Source organism: Zootoca vivipara, chromosome 13 (genome assembly GCF_963506605.1).
Source record: "Zootoca vivipara chromosome 13, rZooViv1.1, whole genome shotgun sequence".
In the NCBI taxonomy this organism is placed as follows: domain Eukaryota; kingdom Metazoa; phylum Chordata; class Lepidosauria; order Squamata; family Lacertidae; genus Zootoca; species Zootoca vivipara.
This window is the reverse complement of record NC_083288.1, coordinates 48544272-48569601: the sequence shown is the minus strand read 5'-3', so window position 1 is coordinate 48569601 and position 25330 is coordinate 48544272. Positions and strand designations below refer to the sequence as shown.

Sequence of the window (25330 nt, the reverse complement as noted above, 5' to 3'; positions counted from 1 at the left end):
GTAGAGTTGGAAGAGACCACAAGGGCCATCCAGTCGAACCCCCTGCCGAGCAGGAAACACCATCAAAGCATTCTTGACATATGCCTGTCAAGCCTCTGCTTAAAGACCTCCAAAGAAGGAGACTCCACCACACTCCTTGGCAGCAAATTCCACTGCCGAACAGCTCTTACTGTCAGGAAGTTCTTCCTAATGTTTAGGTGGAATCTTCTTTCTTGTAGTTTGAATCCACTGCTCCGTGTCCGCTTCTCCGGAGCAGCAGAAAACAACCTTTCTCCCTCCTCTATATGACATCCTTTTATATATTTGAACATGGCTATCATATCACCCCTTAACCTTCTCTTCTCCAGGCTAAACATACCCAGCTCCCTAAGCCGTTGGGTAACAGCTTGTCGCCTGTTTGCCTGCCTCCTCCTTCCACTCTTTCAAAAAGGGGGATTTAAAATCCTCCTGCAAGAGAACTCAGCTGTCTGGGTCAGGAAATGGACCCCTACAAGTTGTTGGGGATCGCAAGCAAGGAGAGAGCTTTGCCACGGTTTCACTCTTGTCGTGTTTTTGGGCTTCCCGCTGCGGCCTCTGGTTGGCCACCGTGAGGACAGAATGCTGGGATGCTAGACTAGGTTTTCCCCCACCACTCTTGGAATCATAGAATTGAGGAGTTGGAAGGGAACCCAAGGGTCATCTAGTCCAACCCCCCTGAATTGCAGGAATCCTGCCCACAGCCGTCCCTGGGTGGGCTCAAACCACCAACCTTTGGGTCAACAGCCAGGTGCTTTGCTCATTGTGCCACAGGAGCCCTTGACCTGATCCAGCAGGGCTCTGCTTATGAGACACCAGCAATGGGGGAACCAGAACAACCTTGAGGTCGAGCTTCCTGGGATTAAGGGTAAGGCAAGACAAAATCAGGGGGGTGGGGACTTTGGGGGCCAAGCCGTCTCCGCCACTGCAAGGATGTTGTTAACCCCAGGAGATAGAAATCGATTAGCGTGAAAACAATTGGGAGGGGGAGAGAAACACCACTGTCAAAAGCTATATTTCTCAGCAGGCACAGGGCGGTCTCTCTTTGTGCCAGCCTCTTCCAACCTCCAAATAAAGTTGAACTACAACTCCCAGCGCCCCTGGCGCCTGGCTGGAATGAACGGGAGTTGTGGGAGTCAAGTGCATTCCAGGAGTTTGGAGATCCGCGGATATAAAGTGGTCTGAAGCACTCTTACGCCGTAGCATTATTATTATTTTTTAATCCACTTTAAAAAAAAGAAATAGACTTATTGTGGCTTGGAGAAAGATGGGCTATGGATTGCTAATGGGGAGACGTCTAAAAGCATGAGAAGAAACTGGCAGCTGGATCAGGCCAGGGGCCCATCTGGTCCATCGTCCTGTTCTCGCAGCGGCCAGGCAAGGAAAACCCGCAAGCGAGACCTAAGGGCAACAGAAACACGGCACTCCCCGCTCCTGCGGCTTCTAGCAACTGGTTTTCAGACCCAGCCTCTGAGTGCAGAGCTATTTCGTAAACACCCTGCAAACAAATCAGAATTAATGCCGGGTGCGCAATTAAAGCTATGCACAAGCAGATCAGGATGAAAGCTCAAGAAAGTGGGTGTCTGGAGGGAAGGCTGCTAGTCTAGCCTTTAGCATCCCTACGGTGAAAATCCTATACATTCCGCATTAGAATTTAGAGAGGGAAGTCAATTCCACACAGACAAGAAAGACTCTGGGCTTTTTCTATAGTTTATCATCACCAATGTCACCTCCATGTTTTCCGCAACATGGAAGCACACCTTGGTCCTCTGCTCACGTCCGCACACAGAGGTTGTCGTGAAAGGCGCCGTTGCGGCGAACAGCTGAGAAGTTGGCAACCCCGCCACCCGCAGCCAACGTTCTCCTCGCCCTACGGCTTCTTCATACTCACACAGAGGCCGGGCTAGGGAAGATTTTGGCTAAGGAAGTGTTGACGTGCCTCGTGACCTGGTCGGCGCTTTCCGGGGTGGGGAATTTCAAGCTGTAGTTGGCCTTCTCCGTCTCCACCAGGATCTGAATGCGGAAGGGAGGCAAAAGGCGTGAGCACCCGACAGGCGCCAATGTCGCCGTCGTAAGGGCACCCCTTGGCGGGAGATGCCCGCTGCTCCTACCTGGGTGTGATGAAGGGCGTTTAAGGCTCGGATCTCCAGGACGTTGAAAGAGCATTCGAGCTGCGCGGGAGGGAAAAGAAGAGTCACTTGTGGTGACGCGACAGAAGCGAATGTCGCACCCGCAGCGCACGTTCACAGTGCACAACTTCCCCTGAAGAATCCCGGGAATGGGAGTTTTAAGGATGCTGTGAATCGTAGCTCTCCAGGGGGTAAACAACCACCTCGCAGGGTTGTTGTGAGGATGAAATATGGAAGAGGGGGACCAGAAGCCTAGAGATCCTTGGAAGATAAAAGTGGCTATATATAAATGCAATAATAAATAAATAAACTACAGTTCCCGGGATTCTCTGGAGGAAGCCATGACTGTTAGACTGGGGAGGGTCAGTCTGGATGACACCCAGAGGCCCCTTCTAAGCCTGTGATCCTGTACCTGTGAGGTGAGAATGGGTAAGAGGAAACCTGCTGAACCACCCAAGCCAGTTGCTTTGTGAAGGTAAGGGCTTTAGCTGGCCAATTAAGTGCCGACATTTACATGTCGAAAGAGGTTGCCATGGAGACGGGCCTTCTCCCACCTCTCACCCGATGGAGAACAATAGGCCAAGGTGCATGTTTTTTGACTGACACCGGAAGCAGGAGACCCAGAGGCTTCTCTTGTTTTGTGCTGGATCCCAAAGCGATCTGTTTGGGGCTTCCCTGAGAACCTAATGGGGAAGCAAGATCTCTGGGAGTGAGCCAGGTCATGTGTGTAAATAAAACCGTTTATCTTAAAAACACCATTGTCTCGATGGACCTTTGTCCCAAGGAAACCAAACTCTGGGGTAAGCACTGGGGCCCAAGGAGTCTCTCACTGCTCAGAGATCGGGATGTACACAACGATACATTTAAAGCACTTTATTTCCCCAAAAGAATCCTGGGAACTGTAGTTTATCCATTAGGTAAAGGTAAAGGGACCCTGACCATTAGGTCCAGTCGTGACCGACTCTGGGGTTGCGCGCTCATCTCGCATTATTGGCCGAGGGAGCCGGCGTATAGCTTCCAGGTCATGTGGCCAGCATGACAAAGCCGCTTCTGGCAAACCAGAGCAGCACATGGAAACGCCGTTTACCTTCCCGCTGTAGCGGTTCCTATTTATCTACTTGCATTTTGACGTGCTTTCGAACTGCTAGGTTGGCAGGAGCTGGGACCAAGCAACGGGAGCTCACCCCATCACAGGGATTCGAACCGCCAACCTTCTGATCGGCAAGCCCTAGGCTCAGTGGTTTAACCACAGCGCCACCTGGGTCCCATTACAGAGTTACAATTCCCAAACAAAACTACAGCGGAACCTCTGGTTAAGAACGTAATTCATTCCGGAGGTCCGTTCTTAACCTGAAACTGCTCTTAACCAAAGACACCAGTTTAACTAATGGGGCCTCCTGCTGCCGCTGCACCGCCGGAGCACAATTTCTGTTCTCATCCTGAAGCAAAGTTCTTAACCTGAGGTACTATTTATGGGTTAGCGGAGTTTGTAACCTGAAGCATTTGTAACCCGAAGCGTTTGTAACCCGAGGTACCACTGTATACTTTGTTGTGCTTTAAATGTACAGTGTGTAAAGGTAAAGGTAAAGGGACCCCTGACCGTTAGGTCCAGTCAGGAACGGCTCTGGGGTTGCATGCTCATCTCGCTCTATAGGCCGAGGGAGCCAGCGTCTGTCCGCAGACAACTTCCTGTGGTCATGTGGCCAGCATGACTAAGCCGCTTCTGGTGAACCAGAGCAGCGCACGGAAACGCCGTTTACCTTCCCGCCGGAGCAGTACCTATTTATCTACTTGCACTTTGACGTGCTTTCAAACTGCTAGGTTGGCAGGAGCTGGGACCGAACAACGAGAGCTCACCCCGTTGCGGGGATTTGAACCACCGACCTTCCGATCAGCAAGCCCTAGGCTCAGTGGTTTAGACCACAGCGCCACCCCAACCCTCCAGTGTGTAGAGAGGTATAAATGTATTTTAAATCACACACACACACACACACCTCATTTGTTCCTCCACTCACCTTGGCTGGTACCTTTAGCCCAAAGAGATAGATTCGCCAGGTGGTGAGAACCTGTTCGGAAAAGGGCGAAGCACAGAAGAGATGAACGACAGCGCAATCCTTTTCTGTTTTCCCTTTAAGACACAATCCTCATGTGGATGTTGCGTTGCTTTTTCCTGCCTTCTGCTATCTCTGTCTCTCCAGACCTCTTTCCAAACATGTCTTCCCAACCTGGATCTTCTAGAATACTGATGAGCGTTGAACTTGTTTATTTCGGAAGACATTTTGCCTCTGACGCAACGCTTTGGCAGGGAAGAATTCCATTTCCCCAAGATTGCCGTTTGGCCTTTTCACAATTAGTGCCAATTGTTACCTGCCCTTCAATCTGCAGGTCCCAGGGTGGGTTGCAAATTTTTTTTGAAAATCCAGAATTAAAGTATTATCATGAGCGGTGTTGGTGGTGAAATGAAGGGGGTTTAACTCCCGTTCATTGGATGTTTTTAAACGGAGGTTGGATGGATGGCTGTCCTGGAGATTCCTGCATTGCAGGGGGTTGGACTAGATGACCCCTAGGGGTACCTTACAACACTACAATTCTATAATTCTATTTATTACAGCGCATGAGCTCTCGACAGCTTCATGAGTAAGTTGCGCAAGAGCGGCTAACCTATTGAAACCTTTAGCAAGCTAGAAATTATGCTGGTTGCTGGAAATCACATTTGCAATGTTGGGAAGTGAATTACTGATTTCCCAGCCTGCCGTGTCTTTCTCTCTCTCCTGCTTCATCTCTAAGCCATGATGATAAAATAAGCACTCAGGGCACTCCAGAAATCAGGGGGTCAGCAAAGGAAACAAATGTGTTACTTTGTGCCAATTGGGGGGGGGGGACAGAATGAGTATATGCTAGAACTTTACTAGGGAAAAAACTCTGCTCGCTCTCCAGACATGGGGTCGCCCCATTTTGTTTCATGCTTAAATCACAGTGTGGGGCAGAAGCTGGAAATTCAACAGGTGCAGCGTTTCAACCCCGTGGCTACACCTGTTGAATATTGGCCCATAGTAAACCTTTCAAAGGCACAGGTTTCCGATGTTCCTGGCACCCACCGGGGGGGGGGAGGTGGCAGCTTTTGGGGGGGGGCTTCCTCTGATACAGTGATCGGAATATCACCCTGTTGCCCCTTAGCTGAGGGGGGGCGTGTCCTGTCCCCTGAGCAGGCACCCCTTTTGCCCTAGAAGTTAACTGCTCCTGATGCCCCCTTAATTTCAACCCAGAGCCTTCCCCACCAAACCTCCTCATCGCTTGGCCACCGGCAGATCAGCTCCCTCCTCCCACCCTCGGAATCCTTTGGCCTTTATTCCGTATCCTTCAATCACAGCAACCTTGCGAGGCGGACAGGCAACACCAGGCACCCAAGGGTGCCCAGTGGGTTTCGTGCCCAAGCGGGGCTTGGACCCTGGCCTGGCAAATTCACACACAAGCACAAGCCACCGTTGCAGGGAGTTTCGCCCAAGCCCCTGCCTTGCCAAGACCTCCCCTCTTCCGAATCCTGGGGTGGGGACGGGGTGGGGGGAAACTATAGGCTCTTTTTGCATTGGCCGATGCAAAGTACCCCCCCTCCTTTCTGCCACCCCCCCTCCCCTGTCTGCTCCTGCCTGTGACCTCCAGTTTTGCTGCCAGCAGCAAATTTGCAAACCCTGACCTAATTTGCGAGAACAGGATTCGAGAGCTGGAGAGTTTGAGAGAAGAGAAGAAATGTTTGGGTGGGGAGGAATAGGGAAGAAGGGCTGTGAGTCGCTCCCCAAGGTCATACCACTGGGAAGAAGGACAAGGGGCCGGTGTGAGGCCCCCCCCCACTATTTCAGAAACTCCTCACTTTGTTTAGAGCAGCGTTTCTCAACCGGTGTTCCGCGGCACAGTAGTGTGGCGCGAGACACCGGCTTGTGTGCCGCGACGTGCGGCGAGGAAAAGGGCGCTTTGCATTGCTGATGGACTTCCGGCGAGGCAAGATGGCGCGCGGCACGGCAGCGCGAAGCTCCTGAGAGCGACCAGCGTGCCCGTGCCGCCAGCCTAGCCTCCAGACCGCCGGAACCGCCGCTGCCGGTACGCGGGCGCCAAGTGAGCCCGGCGGATCGACCGGGGAGCCTCTGGAGGGGCCCCCCCCGCGACCCCACCGGAGCGACACCGAAAGCACCCGGCTGGAGGATCGGCGGACCCCTAGGCTCCGCGGCAGCCGCGTGGGCGTCGGAATCGCCCGGCGGATCAAACGGGGAGCCGCTAAAGCCCCCCAGTGAGCCCGCCTGCGGCCGGGAAGAGCTCCGAAGCCCGGGACCTCCCACCACGCGACAGGCCCCCCCCCCAGGTGAGGGGAAAAGGGAAAGATAGGGAGGAGAGGGCCCCTCGCCACCCCCCAACCCAGGTGAGAGCGCCTGGTGGGTCCGCCTGGCTACCGCGCAGCAGTTCTTCAGTGGCATGCTTTTCCCCTCCAAACTAAACTAAATATAGGGCGGCACAGAGTTGGTGTGCCGCGGGATTTTTTTTCATAGAACAAGTGTGCCGTGGCCCAAAAAAGGTTGAGAAACACTGCCCTAATACACCGCATATTGGCACTCATCAAAAACTCTTCCTAAGCCGGGAAGAACCGATAAGCAGCCTCCTCTCTGACATTTCCCTGCTACCACCACAACACCGGCCTTCGCTTACTTAGCACATTAACCTGTGTATAAGGCAACCCTCAATTTATCACCCCAAAAAATTCAGGGGGGGGGAAGGTTGTCTTATACATGGGAAAATACGGTATTTCCCCACCACCACCTGGTTCCCCCAAACCCCCCCCCCCAGCGATTCTCTCACCAGCACCCTGTCCTCGCTTTTCTTCGGCTTGGTTTCTAGCTTCACCCTCACCAGCAGGTGGATGGGAGGTCGGTTCAGGAACTTCCGGATGCTGTCTGGAAAGGAAGCGTAGCGGGTTAGGATCCGGAGGCTGGGACCCAGTGGGGCTGGTTGGGCAAAATGCAGAGAGGCAACCAGTAGGGGGAGCCAGAGCCAATGAGCCTCCGCTGTCCAGTGTCAGGAAGGAAAGGCTGTCGCTGAGCTGCCCTGTCTGCCCTTCCCTTGGTGAACTCCAGGTCAGCTTTCCAAAGAAAAGCAAGGGTCTAGGATTCTGGGAACGAATAAATGAGAAGGGTGGCAGGCAAAGGTGCCACAGAGCTCGTGCAGAGTGCCTTTCCCTCCCCCACCAAGGTAACCGCTTCCTCTAAACATATTTTTTCATGTCTGCAAAAAGGGAGGAACTAAGAGACTGATATGTTCTCCTAGTATAGAGTTTTCAGAGTTGCCCGTGAGGAATCCTGGAGGATTCCAGGAAAATGTTTACGCAACTGCTTAAAGCATTTAAGCTTTTCAAAGATTGAGTCCTGAAGCAAAATATGAAAATCACTTTCTTTTTTTTTAAACACACACACACACACACACACACACACACACACACACGTTAGATTCTGCAGATTTTGCAACATTTCCAGAACATACAAATGTTCCACTGGATATAAAGTTATAATCATGATTTCAGCCTCTACACACCGGGGTAAACAAAAGGTGACTGAGAATCTGGAGAGATTAAACACTTCCCCCAAATTACATCCTTTTAGCCCTTTCCTAGCCCAAATTCGCTACACAGCTATGACGCTGACTAGATGGCATTAAGCCAGCCGCTTTCTTAAGCCCAACCTACAACACAGGGTTGTTGTGAAGATGAAACAGAAGGGGGCATATGAAAAGTTAGATAAAAATGTAAATAAAACAATAGTGGTCTCTTTCTTATTAGGCTTTCATGCATTCTAGGCCCCTGCCTTTGGGGCAAAAACTTTAAAAGAAAGAGATTCTGGGGTTAATAATAATAACGATAATTTATTATTTATACTCCGCCCATCTGGCTGGGTTTCCCCAGCCACTCTGGGCAGCTCCCGACCGAATATTAAAAACACAATACAGCATTAAAGATTAAAAACTTCCCTAAACAGGGCTGCCTTCAGATCTTTTACTCTTGATCAAATTAAACCCTACACGTTGCTTCTAAAGGAAGATGTCCTGGGGGGCTCAAGGGCTCCTGCAAATTACGTTCCCCGATCTGGGGGTCTCAAATGTGTTAAGGAGTGACGTGGAGTAGAGGAAGGCGCTCTGTGCATGCCCGGGGGAATTCTCTTCATGGCATTGCTCCATTGCGTTGTCCTGGGAGCTGAAGGGAGGACTTTTCAGGAGCTCGGATCGACCCGCCAGAGGCAGGCAGTCACCATTCAATCCATCGCTTTGCTCCGGTTAGCCTCTCCGCTTCAGCCAAGCAAAAGTGTACAGGATGAAACCGTCCCCCGCTACTGCTTCCTTCTTTCCAACTCGCAACGCCTCGGGGTAAACTGAGGCCACCGGCCGCCTCTGTCTGGTGTGAGCTGAGAGAAAGAGAATGAGCGTGTGTTTGTGTGTGTGTGTTTTGTGTGTGTGGTGTCCTCGGCTGGGCGTGCAGGGAACTGGGGCGAAGCATTGGAGGTGACAGGCCTGGCGGCGGAGACAAATTGGTCCTGACAGCTGAGGCAGGGAGGACCCAGTTCCTCTGGAGATGAGAAAGAGGCTCCGAGGCCTCCCCGAGGTTTTTCCCCACCACCACAGCCCCTCACACACAGCGGTTGTGAGGCCCACAAAGCTCCCAGGTTGGAGATGTCTCTCTGAGACGGCCAGGGCCGGTTTAACCCCCCTCGGTCGTGTCCAAATGCAGGTCCGCAATTCACATGCCCTACTAGCCCCCCTACCCAATCGGCCCAAACCAAAAGGAAAACACATGATGGAATGGAGCAGATAACTACAGGCGACTCGTGCCATCGAGCCTGGCTGTGTGATGCATGGCATGGCGGTTAGAGTATTGGACGAGAGGGGAAGAAATCCCCCCAAAAGATGTTACTTTCTTTATGTATGCTACGACAGCAGCAAGGATATTAATTGCAAAATATTGGAAGAAACAAGAATATTGGAAGAAACAAGAACAAGAATTATAAACTATAGAAGAATGGCAGATGAAGATGATGGACTTTATGGAACTCGCTGAACTGACGGAGAGACTCCGAGACCAGACAGAGGAGACGGTGGAAGAAGACTGGAAGAAGTTTAAAATTTCTTTAGGGAAACGTTCTGGTGTATAAAAATTTGAATTTCTATGGGGAAATTTTCTCTCTTTTTTTAGGCATTAGGGATGAAAGTAGATGTTAGAAAGAAAGTATAGATGAATTTAATATAGTTGATGTAAGGATATGGGATAGCTATGAAAAATCTTTAAAAGAATGATTAGGAAACTGCTAAAGAAGATTTTCGAAAAGGAAATCAGTTAGGGGGGACTTGGGGAAGTCCCAGAAACAATGGTTTGAAAGTTAGAAGAAAGTTAAAATGATTATTAGGTATTGTTGTTGTGTGTATCTTTTTTTTGTATGTTTTTTCCTTTTTATGTATATTTTTAATAGTGTTTGTATTTTTTTTGTTGTTGTTCTTTTTTCCCCTCTGAATATATAAAACCAATAAAAATTATTATATATATAAAAAAATAGTTTATTGGACGAGAGCTTGCAAAGACCAGGATTCAAATCCACGCCCTGCCATGGAGTCCATGGCTGTGTTTCAGATGGCCTCTTGTTCCGGAAAGAACAAATTAGGTAGGGTTGCCTTTAAGAGAGAAACGAAACAAATCCTGTGCCCCACATCCCTGCTAGTGAGTCAGCCGGGCCTACTAATGGGGCTTATTTAAGATTGCCTTGCCCTGAACTACAACTCCCATAATGCCTTACTCTAATGGTCATGCCGGTTTGGGCTAACGAGTATTGGGAGTCCAACAACTGGCTCAGTTTGCTTCATGTTACCTCTACTTAGTAGCTGCACGACAGGCAGAAATCCCACTGGTCAATCCTCTCTCCTCACAACATTTCCACACTGGGTGGGGTTCTTCCCCCCATCATGTGGCAGCGTGAAAACGACAAAAAAGGAATGAACAGATTCCGACTCAAACTAAAGCTGGATGGATTAATCCGCTCGATACTGAAAATAATAGTGATAGCTAAGTACCGCTAATGACAATGGAACAATATAAGGTCATAGAAAGCTATCTAACACTAGCTCTAGCTTAGTACTGTCTGCACTGACTGGCAGCCGCTTTCGGAGGTTTCAGGCATGGCTCTCTCCCAGTCCAGGGACTGAACCTGAGACCTTCAGCTTGTAAAGCAGATGCTCTACGCGCCGAGCTAAAAGCCCTTCCCCATAGGGAATGAATGAATTAATAATAATAATAATCCTATATAATAATGTGCAAGTGTCTCTGCGTCCAGATTCCCTGTGTCCCTGTGTCCGCGCTACTGCGCATGTGCCCCACGGACACAGGGATTGGAGGCAGAGACTTGACGCACACACACACACACACACACACACACGCTCTCCCCACCCCCCTCCTCTGCCTACCGTTTCCCTCGCAGTCCTCAGAAGAATCTCGGCCTTCTCCTGGGCGCCCGCTGGCCAGCTGGGCTCAGTGGAGTGCCCCGGCGAAGTGGCGGCCATGGGAGGGGCCAACCGCCCCCCCAACGCCGCCACCAAAAGAGGCCGAACCACAGCCTTCTCCTGGGTGCCCGCTGGCCAGCTGGGCTCAGCGGCGGCCGTGGGAGGGGCCAGCCGGCCCCCCCACGTGCCGGCTCCGCCGAAAAAGGCTGAATGCTCTAGCGCCCATTTATTAAACGGGCTGAATGACACTAGTGACAATCATAATATGCCTCTGACCAAATGCAGAGTTCTCCCCTTCCCCGCAGAGCAACCACTGTTTGCCATCTGTTTTAGAGATGGCATTAAGATAGGAGAATACACCTTCTGCTAAGAAATTAGCCTGCTATATTACTACAGTCTGATTCCCCGGCATGTTATTTTGGGACAAGATCCAAGCCAGTGTGGTGGAAAAACTAATGTTACCCGAGACGACTTCTTACGCTCCAGCAATATCAAACCTGCTTCTTCCCCAACCCCAACCCCCGGGTGGTTTCCCCATCTTAGGGAAACGGGGAGAGAAAGGAACCAATATTGCTGCTGGCGAGGCCTACATGGGAAATCAAATTTGGCTGAAGACCATTAGGGAGGGTGTTGGCAAAATCAAGGAATATAAAAGGCGAATAGCAGCACTAGCAGTGGCCATGCCACGCGGAGGCCATTTTCCTCACAGCTTTTTAAACTGGCCTAAGTGTTGTGGCTTCCACCAATAAACCTGGCCCCCAGCATAGGAGTGTGTAGTTTCAAAGAAGCCAGCATGGTCCCCTCCGGATGCTCTTGAACTACAGTTTCCATTCTCCCTGACCATTGGGCATGCTGACTGGAGTTGGCGGAGGGCATGGCAGACTCTTTGGAAGAGCAGAAGAACCCGGACGAGACATCTGCACAACTTGAATTGAGATTCCTGGATTGCAGGGGGTTGGACTAGGGCAGGCACCCCCAAACTTCGGCCCTCCAGATGTTTTGGACTACAATTCCCATCATCTCTGACCACTGGGTCCTGTTAGCTAGGGATCATGGGAGTTGTAGACCAAAACATCTGGAGGGCCGCAGTTTGGGGATGCCGGGACAAGGGGGTTGGTCCCTTCCATCTCAACAATTCTATGAAGCCCCAAGATCTTGGGCAGGATGGGAATGTGGCCCTCCAGCTCTCGCTATCAGGCCTTCGGGAGCCTCCCCAGGCAACACCCTTGGGTGTGTGACAACACCTATTGCTTGCCTGGATGAACACAGTCCTCAGCCTGAAAGAGGTTCTCTGCACCCTCCAACCCCTGGACAAAGAGGAAGGCAGCAGCTCTTGAACTGGCCCAACACAACTCTCAGTGGGCAGAGCCTCAGTCAATAAATGCCTCTGCCAGTCGCTCTGCTGAGACAACATGCATGTTCTACCTCTGCTGCAGGATCGCTGGCCATGGTCCTGAAACTCACACCTAGATCGCTCTCCACGGTGCTGATCCCTGCCTTCGCTTGCCTTCTTGTCTGCCTGAGATTCCTGACCTCCTTCCTCTTCCCTGGGCAGTCCCTGCTCTGCAGTTATGAGCATCCCCATAGATTAGGAGGATCGGTGCCTTCCTTTAGCACAAGATCATGCTCATGGGTCAGCAAACTAAGGTCTGTGGGCCAACTGCCTTCTAGATCTGGCCCGCGGACGGTCCAGGAATCCAGGCAGCCGATATAGCGTGCGCACGCGCTGGTTTTTGCAACTCAGCCAGGCTTGGGGGTCAAAAGTGAGATGGGTGGCTGCTTGAGACAAGCCCCTTCTCTGTCCGTTGTGCATGCGCAGCAATCTTTTCTTCCGGGGTGGGGGGTGGGGAAGAAGGAAAAGGAGCCACAGTTCGGATTTTCACCATGGAGCTGTCAGCGACTGACCTCAGAAAGGGCAGTTGTGGCGGCAGGGGCTTGGAGGTGCCTTGGGAATGACGCCCGCTGGTGTCTGTGGCGGCGGTGCTCCCCGCCAAAGGAAGCGGGGAGTGCCTGGGCGGCTGCGCTCCAAAGCAGTTCTATGCGCCCCTGGGGAGGCCGCTTGTTAGCTACACAGTGCGAGCCATGGAAAGGTAAATAGCTGCCTCCTTGTTTTCCCTCACACGGGGAAAAGAATGTTTTTGCTTAGCGTGGCCAATGGCTTTTCCCTTCACCCACGCATGCGCACGTGCTCTCCAGGACTGACAGCAATGGCGCGCTCACCTCAGCCCCCCACCCCGCCTTCCAAGAGAAATAATAACTGCCAATGCAGAAAATGCAAAGAAAGCAGCGTGGGTGTATGAGGGACCCCCCCCAAAAAAAAATCACATTTGGGCTACGTTGGGGTTGGTCTCAGTAAGGGTTTTTGCCAAAAATGCGGGTCTTAGTCATGGCAACATATAGTCCGGCCCCGCACAAGGTCTGAGGGAGAGTGGACCAGCCCCCTGCTGAAAAAGTTTGCTGATCCCTGATCATGCTTTTGTATTGAGAGGTCATGACAACCACCTACCCCATTCTCACAACTGTTCATCTGAAGACTCTCTTGTTCCATCCGGCCGTAAGTAGCCAAGCAACCTGGGATCTGTCTCCTGAGCAAATGCAGAGCGGATGGCAAAAAGAGTGCCTCTGAGCATACACAGAATACCCTTCCCTCAACAGGGAGACGGGCCATAGCTCTGCAGGAGGACACTGTGCTTCACACGACAAGCGTCTAGGGCAGGGGTTCCCAAACTAAGGCCCGGGGGCCGGATGCGGCCCAATCGCCTTTTCAATCCGGCCCGCAGACGGTCCGGGAATCAGCATGTTTTTACATGAGTAGAATGTGTCCTTTTATTTAAAATGCATCTCTGGGTTATTTGTGGGGCATAGGAATCTTAGAATTTTGAAGTGTCAGGCATAGCTCTAGTGGCTTTAGCCCAAACGTAGCAGAGTTTTCCTGCACAGCACAGAAGCTAGTTGAGGTGGAAATGACTAGTCGGCTAGACGCAGAATAACTATTTACAGGATTTATTAAAAGAAAATAAAACCAGCAGAGTTTCTGCATACAAAGCAAAGCAAAATAAATCCTTACTCTCTCTCTCTCTCCAACCATACACAGCACTCCTACTCCTAACACCCAACAAGAAACAACTGTGCTAGCATTCCTAGATAACAGAGTTCAGTGCTGGTCATTAACTAATCAGAGAGTAGTTTCCAGGTCAGGCAGACCTTGGCTTTCTGCCAAGAGTAAATTGACACTGCCTTGAGTTAATTGTGTGAAGCAAGAATCTGTAAGTTTCCCATGAGAACCAATTAACAGAAACTGAACAAGGAATCCAGTCATTTCCCCCCCCCCAAAAAAATATAGTCCGGCCCCCCACAAGGTCTGAGGGCCAGTGGACCGGCCCCCTGCTTAAAAAGTTTGGTGACCCCTGGTCTAGGGTCTGAGGCACAACCCCTCCAGTATATCTAGGTATAAGAACGTGAGGATAAATTTCTCTGATCCTCTTTTCGCCTGGTCCAAGCTGATGGCATCACCGCACCATGTGGGAGCCAATTCCACAGTCAACCTATGTGCTGGGTGGTCTTTGGCTTGCGTGCCTGGCATCCATCCGTCTCCAGCGACAACGAAGTATGCCTCCAGGGGTGAAGCCACAAACCGTCACACTAGCAGCACAAAAGCGACCTCCCTGGGGCACAAGCCTGGCCAGGGTGTCTGGAGATCCTGGGCTGCGCAGACGACAAGACCCCCCCTTCTCGGCCTCGCAGATGTGGTCCAAAGGAAAGCAGAGCAAGGCGTTGTGCACCAGCTCAGCTGCAGGAACTGCTGGAAGGAGGCAAACAAGGTGCTGACAAGCTGGAACGTGTCCAGAAGAGGGCAACCAAAATGGTCAAAGGCCTGGAAACGATGCCTTATGAGGAACGGCTTAGGGAGCTGGCTATGTTTAGCCTGGAGAAGAGAAGGTTAAGGGGTGATATGATAGCCAGGTTCAAATATATTAAAGGATGTCATATAGAGGAGGGTGAAAGGTTGTTTTCTGCTGCTCCAGAGAAGCGGACACGGAGCAATGGATTCAAGCTACAAGAAAGAAGATTCCACCTAAACATTAGGAAGAACTTCCTGACAGTAAGAGCTGTTCAGCAGTGGAATTTGCTGCCAATGAGTGTGGTGGAGTCTCCTTCTTTGGAGGTCTTTAAGCAGAGGCTTGACAGGCATATATCAAGAATGCTTTGATGGTGTTTCCTGCTTGGCAGGGGGTTGGACTGGATGGCCCTTGTTGGATGGCCCTCAGTTGGTCTCTTCCAACTCTATGATTCTATGATTCTACCTGTATGAACTTAAGGACCCCGGATTTGTGTATGGTTCATTCCTAAGCCTTTTCTCCTCCCACAAGGCAGCGGAGGTCTCCCCCAGCAACTGCCGTTCAGGGGCATCTTGCTTCTGATCACTGATGCTTTGACTCACCTTTTTTAGCTGTTAGCCAATGATAGCCCTTCTCTGCCATCAATCTCTCGAATCACCAGCTACTTCCCAAACTGGGTAATGGGTATTACGGGCACCAAACGCCCGGCCCCAGGGGAAGATGGCTGCTGAATCTGTGTGATTCACTGGTCTAACTCGGCCTCTTCCAATACCCAGAGCTGCTCACCTTCATTCTCTCAGCCCAGCCTGGGGGGGGGGGGAGAAGAACCATGTACTTTCCCCATAGCTCCTTGGAGGCAGGGCCAAGCTCCAGAAAGTGGTAAGAGTGAGACAATTGCCATGGTCTGCCACCCTAATGGTGCAACCATTTCCACTTTGCACAGAGAATCAGAGGCAATCAGGTGTGGCCTGTTAGGTGCCAGCTCTCCCAAAATAGGAATTGAGGGATGTTCATCAAATTTGCAGGTGGCACCAAGCCGGGAGGGGTAGCCAACGCCACAGAAGACAGAATCAGGATTCGTGGTGGCCATAATAGGTTGGAGAACTGGAGCCCAAACTCACAAAATGAATTTCAGTAGGGACAAATGCCAGGTTCTGCACTTAGGCAGGAAGAACCAGGTGCACAGATATAAGATGGGGAACACCTGGCTTACCAGCAGTACATGTGAAAAGGATTCTAGGGGTCTTGGTGGACCACAAGCTGAACATGAGTCCAGTGTGTGATGCATCAGCAAAACAAGCTAATGCTGTTCTAGGCTGCACCCACAGAAGTCTAATGTCCGGATAAGGAGAATTAATAGTGCCACCCAAATTGTGCCTTGCTCAAGGCCACAGCTGGAATACTGTGCCCAGTTCTGGGTGCCACGATTTAAGAAGGGTATTGACAAGCTGGAACATGTGTGAAGATGAGGGCAACCAAGAAGATCAAGGGTCTGGAAACCAAGCCTGATGAGGAACGGTTGAAGGAGCTGGAAAAGAGGAGACTGAGAGGAGACAGGATAGCCATCTTCAAATATCTGAAGGGCTGTCAAGTGGAAGGTGGAGCAAGCTTGTTTTCTCCTGCTCTGGAGGGTAGGACTCGAACCCATGGCTCCAAGTTGCAAGAAAAGAGATTCCAACTAAACACCAAGAAGAACTTTCTGGCAGTAAGAAGCTTGGTCTCCCTCCCTCCGGAGGTTGCAGACTCTCCTTCCTTGCAGAGGTTGGAAGGCCATCTCTCATGAATGCTTTACTTGAGATTCCTGCATTGCAGGGGTTGGACTAGATGTCCCTTAGGGTCCCTTCCAACCCTATGGTTCCATGAGTCTATGATTCTATACCCCATCAGAGGGTGCCAAGCCCCCTCTCCAAATCCTGGTGCCAGTGTTTCTCAGCGCGAAGGCGGGACAAATAAGATTGCAACAGCGGCAACCCTAACAGTGTCTTTTTTTTGGGAAGCGGAAGCATCTAGGATTGGGGTGCTGTGACCTAATTTCTCTCGTGAGCAGTTATGCTCAGGAGAAAGGGGAAACAGTGTTCATTTTTAGAGCTTCATGTCTTGGCTTCTTCCTGTCTGAACTGTGCTATGTCTCAAGAAAAGGGGGGGGAAGCAACCCAACCCACTCCCCCCCACACAAAAAAAAAACCACCCAGAGAGCTCTTGGGCAACAAAACCTCAAGAGGGGAGGAAGTTTTGCCAATGCATAACGTAAGGCTTGAGGCAACAAATGCCCCTCTGCTTCACACCAAAAGCCCTGGCAGGTGCCTGCAGCCTTTTTATTTATTTTTAAAAAACATACACACATCACCACCAACCTGCAGAGTGTCCTTTTAGTGTTTTGGTAGGGTCACCTTTGCAATTTTGTTTTGAGCCGGATTAGGGGATTTAAATGGGCGCTTAGAGCTGGTGTGCTTTGGTTAAAAGCAGCATTAGCAATATGCATGTGAGACGGAGGGGGGGGGAGCGGATTTGAGATGGATTCCTATTTGCTCTGGGCTTCACGCATCTGCGTTTTCCTGAATGCTCTTTAAGAGCCAGTCCCAGCAGAGAGGTCCGTGTTTTGGATTAGTGATGGCATCTTTATAAATTATTCCTCCGTGCTGGCGCATCAAGGAGCAGCATGGACTGAGATATTTTGCAGGTCTCAGAATTTCAGATGTGAATTTCAGATGTGATGATAGCGATCTGGTCTCAGGGGCAAATCCTCTCTGCACGCCTAACCATGGTTGACAAGCAGGAATGTGGCAGAAGCTTGCATGCTCCCCTTTCCTCTTCCCACCTAGCATGCAAATTCCCTTCTCCCTTCCATAGTTTGCTATAACCACAGTTTACTGTTGCATCTGCACTAGCCGGCCCTAGATTCCTTGAGGCCATGGTTGGTTCGCAAACCACGGTTTCCTGGTTCCCTTTAGGAAATCCTTGACGGGAAAGAGAATTTGGCATGTCAGAGGAGTGAGGAGCACATCGAGCAACTGCAGCTGGCTGCCCTTTTTTAGACAGGTGCTCCTCTATCTGAAAGGCTGTCCAGTACAAAACCAGTACAAAACCCTAAGAAGGGAGAGCAGAATTGCCCGTCTACAGTTAGCACTTTGACAACAAACATACCGTAGCTTCCCCCACTATGGCAAGATGTATCATACTTCTATCTAAATTACAGCAATTCTTTCTGAATTTGCATATGAATCAGAATATACAGATTTTACGCAGATCTGAACCCTCTTTTATCCTGTTTAGTCAGGGGTACCTTTACCTTTACTGTACCATTTTAACAGTCACAGCTTCTCCACGTCCCGCAAAGACTCCTGGGGACTGTAGTTTGTGGATGGTTGCTGACCTCAAAGAGCTACGATTCCCAGCAAGGTTAACAAACTACACTTCCCAGGATTCCCCAGGACTGCTGTGACAGGGTTATTGGCTCATGGTTCAGACATGACCTAAATTACCTCTTACACCTACTGTGAGTAGGAATACTGAATCGGAAAAATGATTTGAGCTCTGCGGAAGCACAATTCCACCTTCCCCCAACCAGAATTCTAAGGGCGATCTTGAGTTGGAGAAGGAAACCAGAAATGCGTCAAGACAAGGTAGTTAAAACTGCAGTTGCGGTGTAAGGGATTGGTATTTTGACTGGGGTGGAATTGAAATTTATAAGATTTTGGAACGCAGAAACAAAGTAAGTCATCAAACCATCAATGCTAGCATGTGGGGGGCCACCTAAATTGTATAATTTGGCAATGATTGGTATTACTAATTGTATTATAATTTGGCATTGTTATAGTGAGGATATTATTGGATTGTTGTAATTGAAAACTAATAAAAATTATTATCAAAAAAGGAATGCGTCAAGAGAAGGAAGTGTTGTATTAATATGTTGCAAAGTGCCCTGTGATCTTTGGATGAAAGGCGGTATAAAATTTTAATTAATAATAATAATAATTTAAGTAGCACCTAGAACCTAACGTGAGATGGGCATAACGTTGAACCAACTGGAAGCGGCAACCGGCAACGCAATTCGACACAAACGCAAGCAGACAACAGCCAGAAAGGATTCCAAGCACAGCCGCATTTGACTTCAAAAGAATCAACTTCTCCATAATGAGGGAGGCAAGAGAAAGAAAGCTGAAAGGGAGGATAAAGCCGGTAAAATCTCTCCAAACTGCATAGAGCTTATTTAAAACCACACTAGTACACTAGAAGCTTAAGCTTTTTTTTTTTTAATGCCATCAAGTTGAAGCGGATGCCAATGTGGTTAACTAGCAGTGTCGAGGAAGCTATAAAAAGGGGAAGAAAGTCTTCTTAAAAAAAAAAACTAAAGGCTTGCCCAATTGCGAAGAACAAAAAAAGAAGCAGCACCAAACCTGGAGAAGCAAATGTGACGCTGGCGGGCAAGGAAGTGAAAAAGAAATCTGGGCAGCATGTTGATAAAGGCATTAAGGCCAACCAAAACAGTACATTATTTAAATGCATCAGGGGCTGGGGGTGGCTGGACCACTAGGCAGCAAGGGAGCGAAAGGAGAGAGAAATTGAGGTTATAGAAAAGCAGGATTAATCTGTATCTAACTTGAGATGATGTAGGACGCACACACCCCATGCCTAAACCCACTTTTCTGTGGGGTGGGATCTGAAAAACCGATTCTGTGTAAGGTAAACAGAGGTTTGGCAAAACGAACAAATTGACAAATCATTTGGTAGAGATACGTAGCATCCGCCCGAGAACTTGAATGCAAAACTGCTGACCCTCTAATGAAAATATGTGGGGTGTACCAGAGGACTAGAAAGTAGCCAATCTAACACTGATTATTATTATTTATTATTATTTTTAAGGCGATCTAGGGAGCATCCGGGAAATTGCAGACTCCAGGTAACCTGGTGGAAGGCCTCAGGTGATCAAGCATGAAGAAGAACAAGCTTTGCTGAAGAAAAAGCAGCATGGCTTCCGTAACAGGAAGTTCTGCCTCTCTAACATTTTTGGGTTATTTGAGGGTATCCATAAGCACGCAAAGAGTGTTGATCTGGTATACATTGTGTGCTTGGACTTTCAACGAGTTTTCAACAAGTTCCAAAGGCTTTTTCGTAATCTTAGGAGCAACCGAGTGAGAAGATGGGTCCTTGGGTAGGGATGGAGCACTGGTTAAAGGACAGGTCTGAAACAAATTCATAGTTCTCACACCGGAGGGAAGTAGGAAGTAGGTGTCCTCCAAGGATCTGCTTTTGAACTTGCTCAGGTTAGGGGTAGGCAGTGAGGCAACCCAGGTTTGCAGGTGACACCCCCCCCAAAAAAAAAGGATGGTAAGATGCTCCAAAATGATTTTTCCAAACCGGGGGAATGGGTGTTAAAACTGGAAAGGAAATACAATGTAAATGTAAAGGGGATATAAACCTCCCTCCACCCCACTCAAATACGTACTGATAGGGGCTTGGGCTGGAGGTGACTGCCCAGGAAAGGGAACTTAGGGTGACGGTGGACAGCTCAACAAAAATGCCAACCCAGAGAGGGGCAGCTCTGAAAAAGATGAACTTCATTCGGGGAAACATTAGGAAAGGGGCTGGAAACAACCAGTATTTTCAGAGCTGCTACACACCAGGTTGGCATTCTGTTTAGGTTGGGCTAGAGCCGGCCCTGTCGTTAGGCAGAGGAGGCATGTGGGTGGTTGAGGAAAATGCATTGGCCTCAGTCGTCACGGCTGAGGGGACCACAGAAGGGGACTTGGCTCCGAGAGTTATGCGTTGAGCCTAGGAGGATAAGCCCCCGCCAACTATCACACAATGGTCTGAGGGCCTCAGCGCTTCGGCTGCTTGTTTCGTGTACGCATCAAACTTGTTTGGATCCCTCTATGGCGTCTGGAGGGCTGGTGTTCAATTTAAGAACCATGTCCGGATGGTTGCTGTGTTTGCAGGGAGATTTAAGTAAATAATGAGCGCCTGCTAGATCTGAGGCCTGTTAACTAGAAGCCTGTGGCGAACCTTCAATCAGGATTTGAACACAAGATCCCTCTCCCCTCCTGTGGTTTCCGGCAACGGGCATTCAGAAGCATGGCTACCTCTAACATTTTGCTGCTGTAGTTAGGTTTTTTTTTTTTTTGCATATTATTATGATTGCGTCCCCTTTCCTTTTTCTTCTTTTAATTCACCTTGTTTCTTCGCTTTCTCTGTCCCTTGTTAAATGTGCAAACGATAAATTAATAGTGAATTTCTTTTAAAGGAACGACGGGGAGGGCTCCCTTCCTTGTGTAGGTCTGACTCAGGAATATCGTAAGTTACCTTAAATAACATTTTGGCCACTATGTGCCCCCACAGCTCAGGGGTGATGCGAGTTGCGGTCAAACATGCTCGGGGTGGGGGGGCCACGGCCTCCCCACCAATGAGCCAGAGTGAGGCCATGGCTTCATGAAGCATCTTTCGGGTGTCATGCAACCTACTGGGTTCTCGAGATGTTGTTAGACTACAACTCCCATCATCCATGACCATTGCCTGACCTGGCTGTGGATGATGGGCTTTGTAGCCCAACAGCATTTTTGGACCCAAGGTTGAAGAACAGTAGTGTAGACCTACTCAGCTAGGTGGACCAATGGCACCTTCCTGTGTGCACCCTGACCTTGGGGGGGGGAGGAAATAGCACAGTGGCACCCCCTCTCTGCCAAGTGAAGTGATACAGTTTGCTCTGCCACCACCTTGAATTCCACCGGCTCATTTTGAGGGGAATTGAAAGCAGTCATTTAGATACAGTAGTAATGTGTTCCCACCATTTTAAATACGAGAGTCTCCATTCATTTTATTTACTATCTGGCAGGCTGTGTGTGTGTGTGTGTGTGTGTGTGTGTGTGTGAAAGTATGTAAGAGAGAGAGAAATCCCGGGAGGAAGTGTGACATCGCCTTTGCACCTTCCAAGTAAGTGTGCCATGCCCTATAGCATTCCTGCCTGGTTTTTTTATGAATGCAGAAGGGAAAAGGAGCAACACGGTGTTTACTTAACACCTGCTGCCGGGCTCTGTGCAGTGACTGCAGGAGAGAGAATGCCTCTGAGCACGTGCAGAGAGCTCCTTCCGCCTCGGCACGTGGCTGAAATGGGAAACCGGGTTTCTGAAGTCGTAAGCGGAAGCCCTGGAAGCTCTCCTTCTGGAGCGAAGATGTGTGGTTTTTTGTTGTTGTCGTGAGGCAAAGCGGTTGCATTGTGTGTCTGTGTGTGTGTGTGTGTGTGTGTGTTAAGATGCCAAAGGCGGTCGCAGCTTCTCCTGCTATCATCTAGAACATTCATAGGCATCACATAAACACACACACACACAGATTTTTTTTCTCTCTCTCTCTTTTGCATCTGAAATTGACCAGAGAAGGCATTGCAAAAAAGAAAAAAGGATAAGCTTCCTTCAAATTGTTTCCTTTCGCACCCTCGGGAAACAGATGGGATTGGAGGCAAACTGAGGCCATTGATTTCAATGGGTCTCCTCTGAGTAGGACTAACATTGAAGCCCACCCTTAAAAAGACAGGTTGGCAAACGGAAACAGAGATCGGGAAGGAGGGAGCCAACCCCTTCCTTTGACTCACATGTGAGTGAACTATGGGTCACTTGGGGAGGGGGAGATTATGTGGATATATGGGTCACAGGGTGGGTGTTTGGAATGGCATTTGTCGGACTCAGATCTATTTGGGGAGGGCCCCACTTTAGGCCCCTCCAAAGTTTCAGGTGCCAGGTAATGATTGGGGGGGCAGAAAGACCTCTCCCCCCCCCACACACACACACCCTGGAGAAGAGCTTTCAGCCAGAGTCCATAATCCTGGGATGGAAGGCAGCAAGCAGTCTGAGCTGCTAGCTTCCAGCTTCTCATATGACCCACCAGGGATCAGCAGGTTATAGGCAGATAAACGGATCAAAGTAGTAGACAGGCAGATGAGGAATTCACGTGAACTTTGGGTGTGTCAATGTCTCCAGTTTCAAGTGGGGGGGCAGAATTGTGGGCATGATTTTGTGTGCTTCTCTCTGACTCCTGGGGAGATCCTTGGGGTGTGTGTGTGCGCGTGTGCGTGTGCGTGCGTGCACACACAAAAGGGATATTGCAAAACACACACATGCACCATTCCAGTTGTGTCTCGACACCTTCTCTTCCTCCCTGTCCCCAGATATCCAAGCAGGGACACGCCAGGAGTGTCAACAGCAGAAAGTAAGTGTGTGTGTGTTGGGGGGCTGGGTAGAGAGCCTACACAGCCTCAAGGGACAGCCCATTAACCCACAGGCAGCCTTCAGCAATAATCCACTATTATATAGCAAGCAGAAGGTGTGAGCAGATGCAGAGAAACAGCTCCTTTTCCCAGCGCCGCTGTGCATTAGGAAACCCAGGAGTCCTGGATCAGGGCCACCCCCCTTACCTCCCACCCCCCACGCTACTCTACCCCTGGAAAGGACCCAGGAGTTCTGGCCCTCCCTCCTCCCCCTCCCCCAGGGGAGACCCAGCTATCTCCTGAAAAGCCATTAAGTGATACAGCCTGCAAGATTGAATGTTATGTGTGCAAGAGACAGAGAGAGAGATGGGAAGGGGCTTAAGTACCAGGGAAGGGGGTGGGCAGGGGAGAATCCAGGCCCTGAACAGGGAATTGGGGAGGGGGAGGTTTGCAGAGAAATGAATTGCAATGGTCATAAAAGCCATAAAAATGGATAAGAGCTTTGCAGGATATGGGAGGGGGGGAGGTTGGGGGTTGGGGGAGGCGATTTTTCAAGGGGGAGAGGAGAGAAGTGGGATGATGGGGGGCAAGCAGGATTTACACACTGTTCCCCATGGATTTTTGGATTATCCCTGGAGCTGGAATGACAGGAAGGTGATAGGTAGGTTGGGAAGACTGTGGGATTTATTTTTTGGGGGGGGGAGGGTGTTGAGAGAAACAGAGAGACAGCTTGGAGGTGCAAGCTGGGGGAGAGTATATCTGTGGGGGGCAGCCTGCATCACAGTGGTCACATCCTAGGAACTGGGTTGGGAGGCGACTGAAGGTAAAGGGGGGGGGACTCTAGGTGTAGAAAGGGAGGGGAGACCTTTTCCTTGCACTGAGGGAGGGGGTAATCTTGACCTGGGTGGGGCAGGTCTTGGCTAGGAGCCTTGGAGTGTCGTTATTGGGGGGGGAGAGAATGGACAGGTGCCCTTCCATACATGGGGGGGCAGGAATAATAAGAGGCGCAAACATAGTTCCCTGTGATGGGGTTGGGTACCATGATTTTTGGGGGGGGCTTTCTGGGGCAGCAACCATTTGCTCGCCCTGAGAATTAGGGGGGGTGCCTTGGGAAGAGCCAATTCACCTGTTGGAGGGAGGGGGCAGGGGGAATGAAAGGGACGCAGGTAAAGTTGGAGGGGGGGGAATATATTTCTAAACCCGGGCGGGGCGGGGGTGAAGAGGAGAGACTGTCGGAGCTGAGGAGGGTGGCCCGAATTTTTTATGGGGCGCTAGAAATGGGGGGGGGGAGGCAGCGTGCGGGAGGGGGAGCCAAGGATGGAAACAGGTGTTTTTAATAGGGGTGGGAGAGGATGGATTTAACCCCTTATTAGACCATTTCTCCCCGGGGTATTTGGGGGGTGAGGAGTGTTGCTGGAGGGATGGAGGGAAGAGGAGGGGGCGACGCGAAGGATGCCCTGGATGGTGCTGGGGGCTGCGGGGATGAGGAAGGATGGGGGAGAGAGGAAGCCCTGCGGGGGGATCTCTCCACCCCACCCTAAAAAAAATAAAGGCAGGTCCCTACCTTGCAGCTCCCGGGCGACCTCCCCTCCGGCCTGGGCCATCACGGCTGCGGCAGAAGCCGGCACATGCCCGGCTAGGGCGGCGGTGGCAGCGAGCGCGTCTGCGCAGCCTCCCTGATCTCCCTCTCCCTCCGCCCGCCCCCCCCTTCTTCCTTCTCTCTCCCCCGGGGGACCAGCTGGGCGGGCTCGAGGCAGACTCCCTCCTGCCCCGCCCTGCTCCCCGGACGCCTGGGTCCCTCCCCCCACCACCACCCCCAGCACCTGGCAAGCGGCTTCTTCCCACCCCACCCGGAGCGAGAAGCGGGTTTTCCTGCTCCGCAGTTACCCTTGAGCAGGTAGCCGGGGAGGGGGAAAGAAATCCGTAGAAGCTGAGGAGGGACCCCCAAAGGCCTTCTAGTCTGACCCCCGCAATCCCACCTTGTTATTTTTTAATTTTGCATCTCGTGTGTGCGTGTGTGTGTGTCTGTCTGTCTTTAGGTTGTGAACCGCCATGAGATCTATGGGTGGAGGGCAATATACACATTTTAGAAACAAGCAAGCAAACCAAGGATGGTTTCGCTGTGATTCCTGCGCTGCAGGGGGTTGGACTAGATGACCCTCAGGGCCCCTTCTGACACTACAATTCTGTGAAACCTTGATTAGGTAGGTGCATGTCTACACCTGTAGGTGTTGAGCTGGTGCATCTGAACATGCCATAGACCATGCCAGGTCATTGGGGCCCAGCTAGCTCCATATTGTCTACACCAGGCATCCCCAAACTGCGGCCCTCCAGATGTTTTGGCCTACAACTCCCATGATCCCTAGCTAACAGGACCAGTGGTCAGGGATGATGAAAACGAGTCCAAAACATCTGGAGGGCAAAAGTTTGGGGATGCCTGGTCTACACTGACTGGCAGCAGCTCTCCAAGATTTCGGGTTTTGCAGGACAGGCACCGATCAGAAGCAAAGCAGGGTGCCCACCTCCAAAACAGGTGCAAACAGGAATAAAAGGACAGTGTATAACCACCCTGAATGCAAATCATCACCAATGCAGAGTTTAAAACAGGCATCCCCAAATTTTGGCCCTCCAGATGT

The 25330-nt window shown here is 50.5% G+C and overlaps 2 protein-coding genes across 2 annotated transcripts in view; one reads left to right on the top strand and one right to left on the bottom strand.

Moving 5' to 3' along the window:
• The window catches only part of CARMIL3 (capping protein regulator and myosin 1 linker 3), a 65323-nt gene extending 40988 nt beyond the window's left edge, over window positions 1-24335 (bottom strand). Inside the window, exons 1-5 of the mRNA XM_060281858.1 lie at window positions 24259-24335; window positions 6990-7084; window positions 4160-4210; window positions 2127-2186; window positions 1907-2028 (exon numbers count right to left, since the gene is read on the bottom strand). Coding sequence (XP_060137841.1) covers window positions 1907-2028; window positions 2127-2186; window positions 4160-4210; window positions 6990-7084; window positions 24259-24298 — 368 coding nt within the window. The 5' untranslated portion in view covers window positions 24299-24335. The remainder of the gene's footprint in view (window positions 1-1906; window positions 2029-2126; window positions 2187-4159; window positions 4211-6989; window positions 7085-24258) is intronic.
• The window catches only part of LOC118095902 (myosin-7), a 373415-nt gene that overhangs the window by 144809 nt on the left and 203276 nt on the right, over window positions 1-25330 (top strand). The window lies entirely within an intron of this gene.